The following is a 14,924-nucleotide window of genomic DNA, read 5'->3' on the forward strand; positions in this document are numbered from 1 at the left end:
AATTATTTAAAATTAATCAGTTGTAGAAGAACAGCATTCCTGAGTTGTAGGCTTGTAGCAGGTAGCAGATTCAAATACATGTAGCCAATTAAATGACATGGCTAAAATATTAATCTTATACTCATTTTAGCTGATTCAGTTTGGCACAGGGCTGTCAACAAGGATTCTTTGATAGTCAGCAATGAAAAGTAAAACTATATTAGCTGAATCACAATCTCCAGTTACAGAAGGCACATGCACCAAACTTAAAAAAATAAAACAAGCAGTTTTGTTAGCTAGTGTACATGTACATGTAAGTGTGGTTCAGGCTATTTTGAAGATTCTTGAGAAGGGGAAGTCTGGCAGTCTTAACAGCATACATGGGTTGCAGTTGGTAGTAAACAGCCTGTGCATTTTCTTGGCAAGATGAACAATCTTAATTGGTTGTCTCTGGACTGTCATCTTGGGCTTGATCCTCTGAAGGACAACTCTCAGGAGTAAATATGGATATTGTCACACTCACTGGTTACATTGCAATTTAGGGTCGCAATCTACCCTAAGCTGTGTAAATTAGGTCAGTTATAACCTAAAATTGATAGGTTACTGTCAGTAAATTTCATGCAGTATAAGATTTCATCGAGTTTATTGTGGAAGTAATTCATGATTTAGTGTAGTAGTACATGTATAGGCAAAATGTAAGTGTTAACGTACAGTGTGTTTATCAACAATTTCCGATGATATAATTTTTATCGATGCAGTATCAAGTTCTCTTCCAAACTGTGCCATACTTTTTGTTTTCAGCTGTGTGGATCGATCTCACAGCATTGTCAAAGTCGAAATAGTAAAAATAAACACAAATTAAAATTTCTGGTCCTACTTCCTGTTCCTCTGGTACAACTGAACACCAATGCAAATGCAAAAAGATAAGGTAGCATAACGTACCGGATAAGTATCCCGCCATCAGCTACAAATATCAGCCTGATTTGGCACTGGCTTAAAAGCTTCATATTTCATTTTTACTTTGTCAGGCATGGATCCAGAGATTTGAAAAGGGATTTCCAGGCTACCATTTACTCATTTTTTTTGCGAGGAATTAACCAAAAAAACCCAAAAGAGGTGTTCCTCCCGGCAATACCTACTACCGGTCCGCCACTGTGTGTCTGGAAAAGAAAATAATCTGTATTGCCGAATTTAGAACGCGTTGGTAAGATTCATTTTATGTGCTTTATATAGTAAATTTTATTTAATGACAAAGTTGTTTAGCAAGTTTTAATACCACCATCTAATACATTAATATATCTACATTTGTCAGAGTCTCGAAATCAAAGACAAATATTGAAGAAAGCGGAAACGAAAATAATAAATAAGTGAAAAATAGCCACATTTAAAAAGCAAAATGGGATTACGTACTTATAAAATATCAATAAAACGTATCAAAACACAGAAAGTGAGTCCAAAATATCCGCCCTTACGGCCTTCGTCGGTGTTAGGCTTCAATACATATTAAAATCGAGACATATAGTAATCGATCATATAGGGAAAAAATGGAAATGACGTAGAGCCTTTATCTGATTCCTTTTTTAAAATAGTCGATTTGTACTCTCTTGTACACGGATGGCTCGAACTTCTGGGATTTCACAGTACAAAGTACCAACATGCTCTCAATAAAATAATCTTTGGTTCATCGATCGATCTCCGATTTCTCGAACTCGACAAACCCAACAAAAGAATTGCATAAAAAAGATGTAATTATTCATGCTTTATTTCATATCTTTTTTTTTTTTTTGGCTTTTTGTTTTTTGTTTTGTTTTTTTGTTTTTTTTTTTTTTTTTGTTATGTTCTGGTATTATGGTATCTTAAAAAAAAAAAATTCTGTGTGAATGTAAATGTTTGTAGGTTCTTAAAAAACACACTTTGTCTGGCGACATTTTTTTCTTTTTGTTTTTTTTTTTATATTTTATTATTTTATTTTGTCGGGGTTAATTGTGCGGGAGCCGAAAACGGCCAAGCACTTTTTTTTTTTATTTTTTACGTTTTTTTTTCCTTAAAAATACAAGATAATAACTTGAAAATTCAACAAAATTTCTAGAATTTACAAGTTATTATCGTATCTTGAATTTTCAGGAAAAACCCAAAAAAATGCGTGGCCGTTATCGGCTTCCGTATAATTATGCTCCATCATACTTAGGAGACATGCAAAAAAATTCTGTTATTTTTATTTATCGATCTCCGATTTTTCAAACTGACAAGACAGAACGCTCGATAATAAATCACGGGGAGAATTACACCCATTCAGTCGAATTCGACCGCCATTTGGACGGCTTGGGCGATAAAAGGTGTGAAAAACTGAAGTGTCACTTTAAGTACCTTAAGTTAAAATCTAGGACATTATTCACTGTGTACAGACACACATTTGTGGGTATGGATACGTGGATACCGGGGATACAAAATCGAGGCGGTACGGACACAGGAAAGTCAACCTTTAGGTCTTGGTTAAAAAAATGAGGTAGTTATCTGAACAAGCTAATATTTCAGGGAACTCTGTGATTATCAAGCATATGTTACATTGTATTTCTGGTGGTAAAAGCGTTCCATAAAAGGTCGAATATATCAAAGGTTCAGGGTGGGTGGTCAGTGCAAACATTAAAAAATGTTTAATTCTCATTCATTTCCCTCATTCAGTAATAATTCATTTAACTTTTATTGAGTCCATTTGAACGATCTTAAACAAAACAAAACAAAACAAAACAAAAAACAACTCAACAAAACAAAATTGGAATTTTAAAGCCGTCACTAGACGCAAAAATCTAAATATCGCGTGTGCAGACTAGGAGTACAATTCTCAGTGCAGATATGGGAGAAGGAATATACGTTGAATATGGTCATTTATAAGAAATTCAATACTAAATCGGCATTTCTTACCAGTTGATGGAGTGTGCATACACTTTGGAGGGGTCTCTAATTTGCTAGATTTGTTTTACTGTTACGGATATCGTCCATTGAATGGAATATTAATGGAATATTACAAGATGGATCATAGACGAGGTTGTATTATGCAAAAATATGTCTGTTTAAGGTTACCGTACATATATTACTTCTTCTGCCTGTCTTAACCTATTCTATAAACCATTTTTAACCATAAAAGTCGCGAATTGTCATGATTTTGGCTAAGCATTGTGAGTCTATGAATCTTTCGAATTCTATTACGGTTTATACATAAAATAATTTCAAGAAGATTTAATAAATAGTTTTGCCTACCTGCCTATCTAAATTTTCAATCAGTGTAACCGTAAACAGACATTCATTTTTTATTATATTCGTTGTCTTTTAATCAGTCCGCCAAACTATGGCCGAGATTTGTATCGCCTAAAATAGACACCCTCACGCGGCCTCCACTCCCGACTCTCGCCCATCCGCCCCTTTTGCTACTGGTACCCGCCCCTGTCCACCCCATTATATTCATTGCAAAACTGAGCAAAACTATTTTTTTTTAAATCTAAATTAACGGTATCAACAGTAAATTGACTGTTTCGAGATCGTTGTATTACCTCTTACCTCTCCTCTCCGATGGGAGTTGCGTGTGGATATTGAAACTATATCGCCATGGCTTAAATGGATTTCAACCACAGTTAGAACAATAAATATGCACAATAAGATGGGAATTTCAGGTGGTCATAACTGCAAGAGGTGGTCATACACAGCGTTGCCTCCGAGTTGAACGTGATATACCTTTTTTCTAGTAACACATCCCTGCATAACATCTTGATACATTTTACTAGATTTTTTAGAAACTGTTGTCTCCAGAGTTAGGAGATTTTATTATTGTTTATCAATAAAACGCAGCTACCAGTTCATTAAACTTTTAAAAAAAGTTGCATGCAGGTCTGTACATACTCGTATTACTAAGATTGTGGTTTAGTATACTTACGAGATCAACATTTTGGTCTCCTGAAGTAAGTATTCTAAACAAAAAATCAAATGCCGTTCCGACGGACTGTAGTTTATCCCAGAATTGAGGGACTTCATTGGATGTCGAAAACCGACACAAACCATAGTTATCGTGTTGTGTTGTGTTGTGTTGTTGTGTTGTTGTTTTGTTGTTTTGTTTTTGTTTTTGTTTTTGGAAAGACAAGTTCAACCCAAAGGGATTCGCCATCGATTCCCTAATCTTACTGGTAATAATTTTGTTATAACTTATTAATGTTGATTATGACCCGACCAGAACCGACCTTTTCTGTACAAAACCATCTACAAACACCACACGAGTTCCCTGTGTCATGTTCGTTGAATATTTATAGGCAAAAACTAGTCCATAAATTTGCAGTTTTATGTGTACATGAATACAATACTAACTTTCGACATTTTTTTTCACAGGCGAAAGAAACAGACACGCATAATAAGTTTGTACATGTGCATTCATCAAATTTAACAGAAAACTTGACTAGTTGATTGGTTGATTGATTGAATACGGATTAACGTCCTATAACAGATATTTTATGCATTTCAGGATATTACTGTGCTAGTCAACAGACCGCTTGTAGGCATGCCACCCGACTCGGTCACATTATTCTGGCTCCGAGCTGGCTAGTCGTCACTCTATACCCTGAAATACAGCGTGCTTGTTATAGAAGTAGCGACTACCAAGTTTAAAGTCGTTGCTGTGACTGACCTGGGATCGAACCTACCGGAACCCAAAACTCGCGTTAGGGTCTTAGCACGCTACCATGAAAACCACCGAGGTAGTTAGAATAATTGAAACAACAGTTCATAAGTTAACTAACTTATCAAGATAATAAGTGCATTTCTTGTTCTTCGATAAGCTCGTTATTTCGTGAGAGAGAAAAAAAAACAAGAACATAAATAATGATGAAAAGGATACTTAGTCTATTAGCTTTTAAAAAAATGTCCGTCTTTTGATACGTGTCCGACCGTCCGTAAAGACGTTGTTTAATAGGTCTAAATAGGTCTAAAAATTGCTTTGAGCGATTTGAATTTTAGTTGAATGTTCAGATGTTTCAATTCGTTTTACATTAAATTCTGAATTTCGTTTTTTTTCTTGGAAATAACGAAAAAAGGCTAACAGCTAAATCTCAATGTTTAACGTTTCATATTTATAATGTTTACACTTCACACTCTATAGTGCACCAAGCAGCTCATATACATGTATTTATTTTTTCGCTCCTCATGGATTAGTGTCATTTCACACAAATAAATCATTCCTGTCGGAAAGCAAAAAATGCAATAATTTGTCGAATAAACATGCATTTCAAAATGAAAATCAAATTATGCGATAAAAATTATTTTTATTAAATTAAGTAGTAGATTTTCCACACTTAATGGACATTACAATGATATATTTATTTGGTCAGTTAAAATAATACGAATTTAATTATAGCCGAAATTTAAAACAAATTCTCTTCAACTCTTCTCTTATCTCTGGGATTCTCCATCCGTATATGAAGAAGTTGGTCAGAGAGTTTATCATATATAGACATGATAAGATGAACTTGATCTGCAGGCTAACGGGTTTACCTGTAACAATATCTACCCAAAATCCACCGATTAGTGGGCCCGTTAAGACGATTGTCTGAAATGCTATAATGACGCATGTAAAAAAGGCTCGAATTTCCCAAGAGTTGTAACTTCTTTGGCTATCTTCGCATTGTCTTTGATCACCATGCATAGCTCCACAATCTACACGAACATCTTGTAACTCAATGTCCATATTCGTAACAGGATGTCCCGAGACAACTTCCGTTGATGTGTCGAAGTCTACTACAGACATTTCGGATTTATTGTCTTGGCATGCTGCATTATTCATATCGTGTTTGTGAAAGGATTCTTTTTCAAATGCTCTTGAAAGATATTGTTTTTCCTGCCAAGGATTAAAATCAACAACTGTTAGTTCTCCGTTTCCAGTCGATCCACACCATTTAGACGCAGAGCACATGTTACCAACATTTCCATTCGTATTTCGATTCTTTGTGCTAATTGAAAACAGTGTTAAATTTGACATGTTTGCCATTGAGCATTCTTGTCGTTCATTGCCTTCTTCGAGAGGAGCGACTGACCTCACGAAGAATAGGTTCCATATCATACAAGAACTACGGAGATAAAAAAGAAACGTTGAAATTAATAAAATAGTAATGAGAACGATGTTTAGTCCAGTAAACACCTGAATATGTCTACCATACAAGTTGGGAGCACTACAACTTACTATTGTTTTCACTTTGGGTACTAACAAAGAATCCATCACTTGATACAAAAATGTCACAGCAATGGTCCCAGCTACAATTGTATATCTGTTGTCTTCCATGCGTTTTTTCCAAATACCAATATTATTCGTGCGCAAGACAACGAATCTATGAAGAGCCAGTAAAAACAGTATGCTGTAGCTGACTAATAGACCGTAGAAAATGAAGAACATCTGAATAACACAAGCTGAAATATTCTCTCTGAGGAAACCAAAGAATGGAGATATTCCAAATAAAGCTGCAGACATGCTGAGCAATCCATCGCTAAAGAACAAAGCTAAGATGAGGAGATGATGGAAAGTGTTCTTCAGAGCTTTGAAACATACTACAATGAGTATGATATTGACAAGAACACAAACCAACGACAGCGTTGACAACAGAATACCAACAAAGTTGACATTTGTGTTCTGTAAACTGTTGTCGGTGGTCTGCAAATAATATAAAAAAAAATTTCTATGGTTGACATTAAATTATTAATTTTCAAATTACATTGTAATTTAAAAAAACTACTTCTTAGCAACTGAATTCAACGTGCATATGTAATGGGGAAAAAAAGAACATACCATTGCCACAAATAAGTCATTCATTCTGTCATGCAAGAAAACAATGGTTAAAATTCTCTCGAAACGTTACGTTAGAGTATAATAAGTAAAATCTCAAGAAAGTGGGGAGGCAAACGTGAGTGAGTGATCCATTAACATCTTAATACACTCTTACTTGCTTAGACTATAATAACATATTTTTTTCAATGACTGTACACAGTGTTTTTAAGATATATGACACTTTTCGGCATTACTAAAGCAGCTCCACGTTAATGATGCATATGTACTAAACGATTGAAAAAAAATCCAGCTCATTAGCCTATCATCACGGGAGATACGAAGAAAAAGTTTTGCGCTACACTGATAGCATCTCTCAATCTCAACGAAATGAAATAATATTTGTTAATACATGTTAGTTCAAAGAAAACATGGCAAAACCCTTGAAAGCGGGAAAAATTATAAAAAACGACTTACATTTTCGGCAATATTCATCTTATTGTCGAAGAAAAGGCGGTCTGTTTTTTTTGTCATACTTTTGGTGGCCAAAGGTATAAATAATGTGATATATGAAAATAATTCACTGACGGCACGTGACAAAAGAAATAATGGCTAAAATACTTCTATAATCCATGATAGTTAATTTCAAAACACGATATGAAAACAGTTATTACTTTATCTAAGTAGGTATGTCGTCATACCTGTTAAAATCGCACAAAGGAATAGCCGTTGGTCAACATTAATTAATAAAAAATTTTTCGTGACAATAAAAAAATAAAGCAACAGAGAGGAAGTGATAACAAGCATGATGCCTAAACACAAACAAGTACGTATAGTTTCAATAGATTCGCTAATGACTAACACTTCATCACAGAAGGAAAACTCATTTACACCACGTATTGGATTTAAAGGTGTGATAAACGATTTTGGAATAGAATTATTGAACGTTATACCAAGGTTGCAGAATGCGGCCATGCAATTTTGTTTTGTATAATATGTTGTTCCCGCAAGAAGTTCTGTCAAATCACACAAAATAATTATATCATTCCCTCAATATATTATTATGTCGTTCCCTCATTATATTATGTAGTTCCTTCATCAAAGTTAATGCAGCACTAATTTTCCACTTCGAAAGGTCAAAGATAAACCAATATCAATAAATCGCAATAATCAACTGAATATTGATACTGCTTTTAAGTGTAAATATGGGTTATTACCCTATTACCATTGTTTACAGAAGGCATGCTTTTACCTATATGGTTAAAATAAATCATGCAAGATCATATACGCACGAATAGATAAAATCGGTATACTTTTTTGAATGGTCATAAGGGGAGCAGTAAATTTATTACACCAAGATACCAACTACTGCACGAGGCAACACCGAGGGGTAATACATTTCGTGACATTTACTGTTCAATGAATGATCAGTCAAAGGTTTTATTATTTAATGGTTATACATGTGTCACCTTTTAGCATCTGTCCTACAAGAAGCGATTAATCTCGGACTGGGGGAGGACACTTCCAAAGTATAATGTGCTAGGGATGAGCTGCAGGTATGTGTCACCTTTTTCGTGCTCCAAACTATATGCTACGGATTGAATAAAAAACAGTGTTAAGATGTTTATATCAGACCTTATTGAAGACATCATTTCAAAAATTATGTGAATGCACAGTTAATTATTTTTTCCGCGTAAAATGTTCGTATTGAACGTTTAGTTATAGTAAATGTAGCGTGTCACGTGACCCCGCAAAAAGTGCGGGATTTTAACTTCTACCCAGCAGTCATGGAGTCAAAGTTTCAATAATTTATGTTTGCTTTTTACTATAAGATTTCTTTCTATCTGAATTTTGCATATATTATAGATAACATGTACTGTTAGAAAATTACAGCCCAAGACTTTAGTATCTCTCGAGAGACGATCTTTCGAGAATTGGGTATGGACACAGGTTTCCACATTTTCATTTCCACGACATAAATAATAGACCCTTTTGTGCTAAATGTTGCATAGTCGATTAGCATACTCATCAATTTACCACAAAATGGTCTGTAATATATATAAACTTATTTATTATGCCTAGGTCACACATTCAAGGATCGCCTTGCCGGAAGAGCTACGGATACGATCCGGCATAACTCGTAGTGATCTGTATCTCCCCGTAGCTTACCGCATTATATCCGTAATGATTCGTAATGATACGTAGTAATACTTGGTTATCCGTGACAAGTTCAAAACATGTTCAAAATGTTACCACGGATGAAACAACCGTAGCACAACCCTACTAACCGTATAAGCTTGTACTGACCCGTTTTAATCCCTATTAAATCCGTATTGATTCCTAATAATTCGTAGATTAGTAATTGTCAAGGACTTGTACGGTTACTTACGAATAAGTACGTACTAGCACGGTTACACTACGTTATTGCTAAGGATAGAGTACGGTGTTCTACGAATGTATAACGGAAAGGTACGAACTCATTACGTTGAATTACGGATTGGTAAGGATCAGAAAGGTTTCCCAAAAATTTTAACGGTTTACTACGTGTGTAGTACGTTGCATCCCGACAAAATACGGATTATAATGGTCCAGTGTAAGCTCAATGGAGCACTGTCGTAAGAATATGGCAACACTGCCACCAAACTGACATCATAATGACACAAGAATTTTGTACAAATACCCTGCACATTTAGTAACAAAGATAAAGTACTTGTTTTGTCATAGATACAGTAGATCATCAGTCCTAAATGAACCATCAACAACTCATATTTGCAGTTAATTGACTTGATACTGATATGACTCGAAAAGCAAGAATAATGATTGAGCTTCTTGATGACACATGTAGGGATGACCGGAGGCAGAGGAGATTGTGGTATAGGGAATGGCTTCTCTGAAGACCTATCCATGACAGTATGGGGCCCTAATGGCTGAACTTAGATTAGAAAATCCAGCGGCATTTAAGAACTTTGTGAGGGTAGAACAACAAATGTTTCAGGAACTTCTTCATGTCATTGGTCCCAGGATTACTAAGAATAACACCTGGTATAGGCAGTCCATCTATCCTGGATTGAGACTAGCGATCACATTGAGATATTTGGATACAAGGGACAGTTACCGAACATTGATGTATGAGTTTTGGGTTCCTCACAACACAATAGGTGGTATTGTTCGAGATATTTGCGAGATCATAGTTTCAATGTATGCCGAGGGCGTTATCCAGATTCCTACTGAGCCTGAACGATGGAAGGCTACAGTTGAGCAGTTTCAAGCGAGATGACAGTTTCCCCATACACTTGGTGCTCTGGATGGCAAACATGTAGCCATACAGTGTCCTCCGAAAACTACAAAGGATATCATACAGTAGTTATGATGGCTCTCGTCGACGCCGATTAAAAATTTCGATGGATGAATATTGGTGCACAAGGTTGGAGCTCTGACGCTCAGATCTGGAATCAATGTGATTTGAAAAAAGCTATTGAAAGACGATTGTTTTGCATGCAAGCTGCTTCACCTCTGCCAGGTGATGAAAAACCAATGGAATATTATATAACTGCAGACGACGCCTTTGGCATGAAGACCTGGCTAACAAAGCCTTTCTCTAGGCGGGGCCTTGCTAATGATAAAAGGATTTTCAACTATCATTTATCTAGGGTAAGAAGAGTAGTAGAAAATGCCTTTGGTATTCTGGCAAATAGATTCAGATGTTTGCTGTCAGTCATGAACCAAGAGCCAGATACAGTTCATGTAATTTTCCTAGCCTGTGTTTGCGGATACGTCATGGCACGTATCTACCCGTATTAAACCGTGTTATGACCGTATTATACCGTGCCATTCAGTATCAATTATAGCCATTTCCCCGAATTGTCCTTGGTGGGTCCGTCCAAAGCCGTAGTTCCACCGTCCTTCAATCGTATTGGATCCGTATCGAAAGCCAGCCGGTTTTTCCGGGGTCATCTGTGAAATTTAATCCGTAGCAGAACCGGCGATGCAATCCGTGAATGTATGACCTAGGCATTAGAGCGTCATAAACTGACTGCACAAATAATATGCTATTACCAAATAATAGGTAAAACAATCAATATCCATCCATTATTTGGACTTGTGAGACACTATAAAAGTATGTATATTTAATGAAACATATGACTTCGCCTGTGAAAAGAAAAAAAAAATCTTTAATCATACTTTATCTAAAATTGCATAAATATGATCATTATGATAGTACGAAGTACTTTTTTCTTTTTGTAAAACTTTGATAACCCCAGTAGAATATTTTTAAGTCGTAAATATCAATGTAAAACATTTTTCAATGAATCTAAAAATCCGTATAAAACCTTGCGATATTTAAAGAAAACACTGAACATCTGTATAAATCCTTGCAATATTTAAAGAGAACCATTGATAAACTGTATACAAATCAGTTTAAGAATAGTTTTCTACGAATATAAAATTTATGTAACATCTAACAAAGGACACTCTTGATATCTGAGCAATTCATTATACCTAAAATTTATCATTAATGAATATCTTATCTTGTTAATACTACAAACATATTTCAAATAAATAAATATTCAGCTGTATACATGTTTCCTTCATATCTCAACTTACACTATGGTTATAGTTGTGTTCTATACAGATTCTACATAGTATCAATGTTTGCTGTTTTTTTTTATCTAACAGCAATGACCCTTTCAAGTTCATACATAATTTTACCTCATTTTCTTAAATTATTTGAGCTTGCGGAGAGAGATCCTTTAAAGATAGGTCTACTGTTTTAGATATATTGTTTTGTATAAAGAAAACTCAAATTATCTGGTTTTCCCTTTTAAAGTTAAATGAAAGAGTAATCAAGGGAACCAAGGTTATAGCGGTAATCAAAAGAATGTAATCCAGGGACAAAGACTAGACATGGAAAACAGGCACATACAACAACGAAGATAAAATAACTAAATTCATACAAAGAAACAAAAGCAAATGAGCAACTGGGACTCGACTAAAAACTTGGAGACTGGACCATGTGCACCGGTAGGGTAAGCGTCCTCTTCTATTCTAGAAACATCCGCCGAGTTGCTCATAAAAAGTCAAGTCCGGGGTAGACGAAAGAGGAAAGGAAATCTATGACACGTTGAACAAATCAGTTTCCATGGTGCAGATAGATACACCATAACGATCCACGGGTTCATGATGACGACCATTAAACTTCTGTAGTGATGACTTCAATCTTGTAGCAACATAACCCTGTTCCAGAAGCCTAGTTGTTAGAATTCTAGCGCAATATTTAAAAAAAAAATCACTTTAATTAGAGGCAAACTAACACCGCCAGACAAAAATATTAATGTCTTGTAACATGTTTTTATAAATCTATGAAATATATTGTTTTCATCTTCTTCTTTACAAAAAACACACAGCGAGCTATCAACAATCTTGATTTCAAATAAAAATCTGTTTGTTGCTAAAATGTGATCACTTATTCTACATTGTAACAATTGCACTCTTTAATAAGTAAAAACGATAGTCTTTAGATATTATCCCAGGAAATATCCTCGAAATTCAAGATTTCACACCACTTATTATATTATCCTTTAACCCTTATTATTAAGTGGCTCCTTTGTGACTCATATCGGAGAGCTGCATTATTATTGCGTGACTATTAACGGAATATACTAGTTTGCAATTTGACGGGTGCCGCTGGTAGAGCAGGATAAACTTGCCCTTCTGTGGAACCTGATATCACTTCAGATTTTTTGTGAGAGTTCATACTGCTAATGCTTTATTTTTTTTTATTATTGTGTGTGACGTCTTTTCGTTATTTTCTTTTTTTTAATGTGTTATATATTTTATTCGGTTTGCTACATTGTGTGTATAAATCATTTTTGTTTCTTGTGTTCGCGTTCAGGCCATGTATCTTGAATTTCAACGTATTTGAATTATCCCACTGCTGACGCTTCGGTATTTTTTATGATATATAACCATATTCGGCTGGATAAAAAAAATCTTTTTTTTTCTTTTTTGACAATCATCTCCAATGATTTGAAAACATCTTTCAAAAACATGTTTTGTTATATCATATATTTGTTTTACATATCCAGTTCCAAATTTGAAAAAAATCTCGCTATTTACATCTGTTAAAATAATATTATACATTTTTTATATCTTACAACTTCGGTCTCCTCTGGTAAAGATTCTTTATCAAAACATTTCGCTAACTCAATAAGTACATGGGATCAAATAAAAATCACACAGTAGCTCATTGATTGAAAAATCAGGTATTTTTTAAGGATTTGGTAGAGAGACAATAAAATGGTTCAGTACATGCACAACAAGTGTTTTTACTGCAGTTATTCTTCCATTTACAGTAAGATTTCGTCTTGACTATTGCTTCTTAATACTTGTTATCCGAATAACTTTATCATCACAATTAACCTTAATTATTCTGTCGAGGTCTACATCAAAATGTATACTAAGAAGTTTAAAGCTTGTTGCCCTTCAGGAGGGATCTTTAGCGGAACATAAAATATGTATACTTTTGTACATGAGGATAAAGTTATCTAAAATGACCTAGTAGTCCCTTTCCTCTATACTCTCAATAACCTTATCACTTGCTTGTTTTACTTAAATTCCTATAGTAATAGTAGTCAGCAGTAGGATTTTGTACTAATTGAAATTACCACAAAATGAAAAGATTTAATTTCAGAATCATCTTTAATAGCAAACACTCTTTCAGAAAAATCTGACTCTTTGTGTTTTGGCAAAATAAGCTAACTAAAGTAATATTTTGTAACTACTCAACAGAAGAAAAACACAAATCACACATCAAAGATTACCCAAGATGCCATTATAAGTGATAAATACAATATACAATCAGCAATATTCTCGCGAAAACAACTTAACAGGGATGAACTTTCCAAGACGAGAACACCAAGACTTCCATTCAGACTTTATTAAATAAAGACAGTAAAGACAGACTTGAAAGTATAACTAGAGGGGAGATATGTAGTTGATATACATCGTATTCCCACACGAGAATCAGAGCTAAATACTGTCATAGAAGGGATGTCATGAGGAAAAAAATGAGGGAGAGGAAGGAACTGAAAAACAATATTCGTATCTCTAGTAATGTCACAGAACAAAATATGGAACTGATCAATAAACTGGAAGACTGGAAGAATCAGTATGGTATTATTACTGTTGAGTATATCGCAGAACTGAAAGAGGTTTACGACTTTTTGAACTATTTGAAGATGAGCACACAAAGTTCCAGAGGAGAAGATAGAGTTTAAAAGTACACGCATGAACAGTACAATATTTATATTTTGTAATCACCACAAAATTTAACTATTAAATGAAATTGCAATTAAGTATATACACGTACATATATATATGATTCATTACCGGTATATATATATAACTTTCATACTTTTAACATTTGAATCGTGTTACAATTTCAGTTATTGACACATTAAATATGTACTTGCATTTGAAAGTTTGTAACGGTATTTTACTTCAATGTTGTCATTTATATATGCATGAAAAATATGTGCTTTGAGTATTCTTCCTTTTCATTGGCAAGGTTCAGGCCTTGAAAAGAGAAAAAAAGATGTTTTTGATATGAACAAAACTAAAAAGTGTAATATGTATTGTCTACAGGATACATATTTTACTGAAGATATTGAAACAATTGTTAGATCAATTTTAAGATATGAATGCGTTTTTTTAATATTACTTTATCATTTAATGACGACTTTGAGATTAGAGTCCTAAAAGAAACGAAGGATCAGGTGGAAATTTTCTAGTTTTTTTAGATCTGTTTAGAAAATCAATGGAAGACTAAATACTTTCATCTGAACTTACACAATACGTTATTTATTGCTTGCAGTCTTTATATAAATAAGACATTACAACAATGACTGCTGTGAACAATGATGTTCCAAATTGGTGTTTGTAAATCTGAGGAATCAAACGTAACAAATGCATATGAAAAGGATTATACAGAAGCAGTACGAATCATGCTTAATGTGTTCTTTTATTTTTATGATGTTTTGTCAGAAAGCAAAAAAACTAAATTAAAAAATTATGAAAATTGTATAAGAAATTCTCTACACTTATATAATTTCTAGATACAAGTACGCGTATCCTAGTGTAATTTCAGGTTTGA

General features: G+C 34.3%; 1 protein-coding gene across 1 annotated transcript in view; it reads right to left on the minus strand.

Moving 5' to 3' along the window:
* Positions 1-890, minus strand: part of LOC148628057 (nischarin-like) — a 32,944-nt gene extending 32,054 nt beyond the window's left edge. Inside the window, exon 1 of the mRNA XM_088584118.1 lies at positions 691-890. Within this exon, the coding sequence (XP_088440244.1) occupies positions 691-765 (75 nt within the window). The 5' untranslated portion in view covers positions 766-890. The remainder of the gene's footprint in view (positions 1-690) is intronic.
* Positions 891-14,924: the final 14,034 nt, after the last annotated feature.

Source organism: Perna viridis, chromosome 1, assembly GCF_037379345.1.
Source record: "Perna viridis isolate PV_CMFRI_1.1 ecotype Kerala chromosome 1, ASM3737934v1, whole genome shotgun sequence".
Lineage (NCBI taxonomy): Eukaryota > Metazoa > Mollusca > Bivalvia > Mytilida > Mytilidae > Perna > Perna viridis.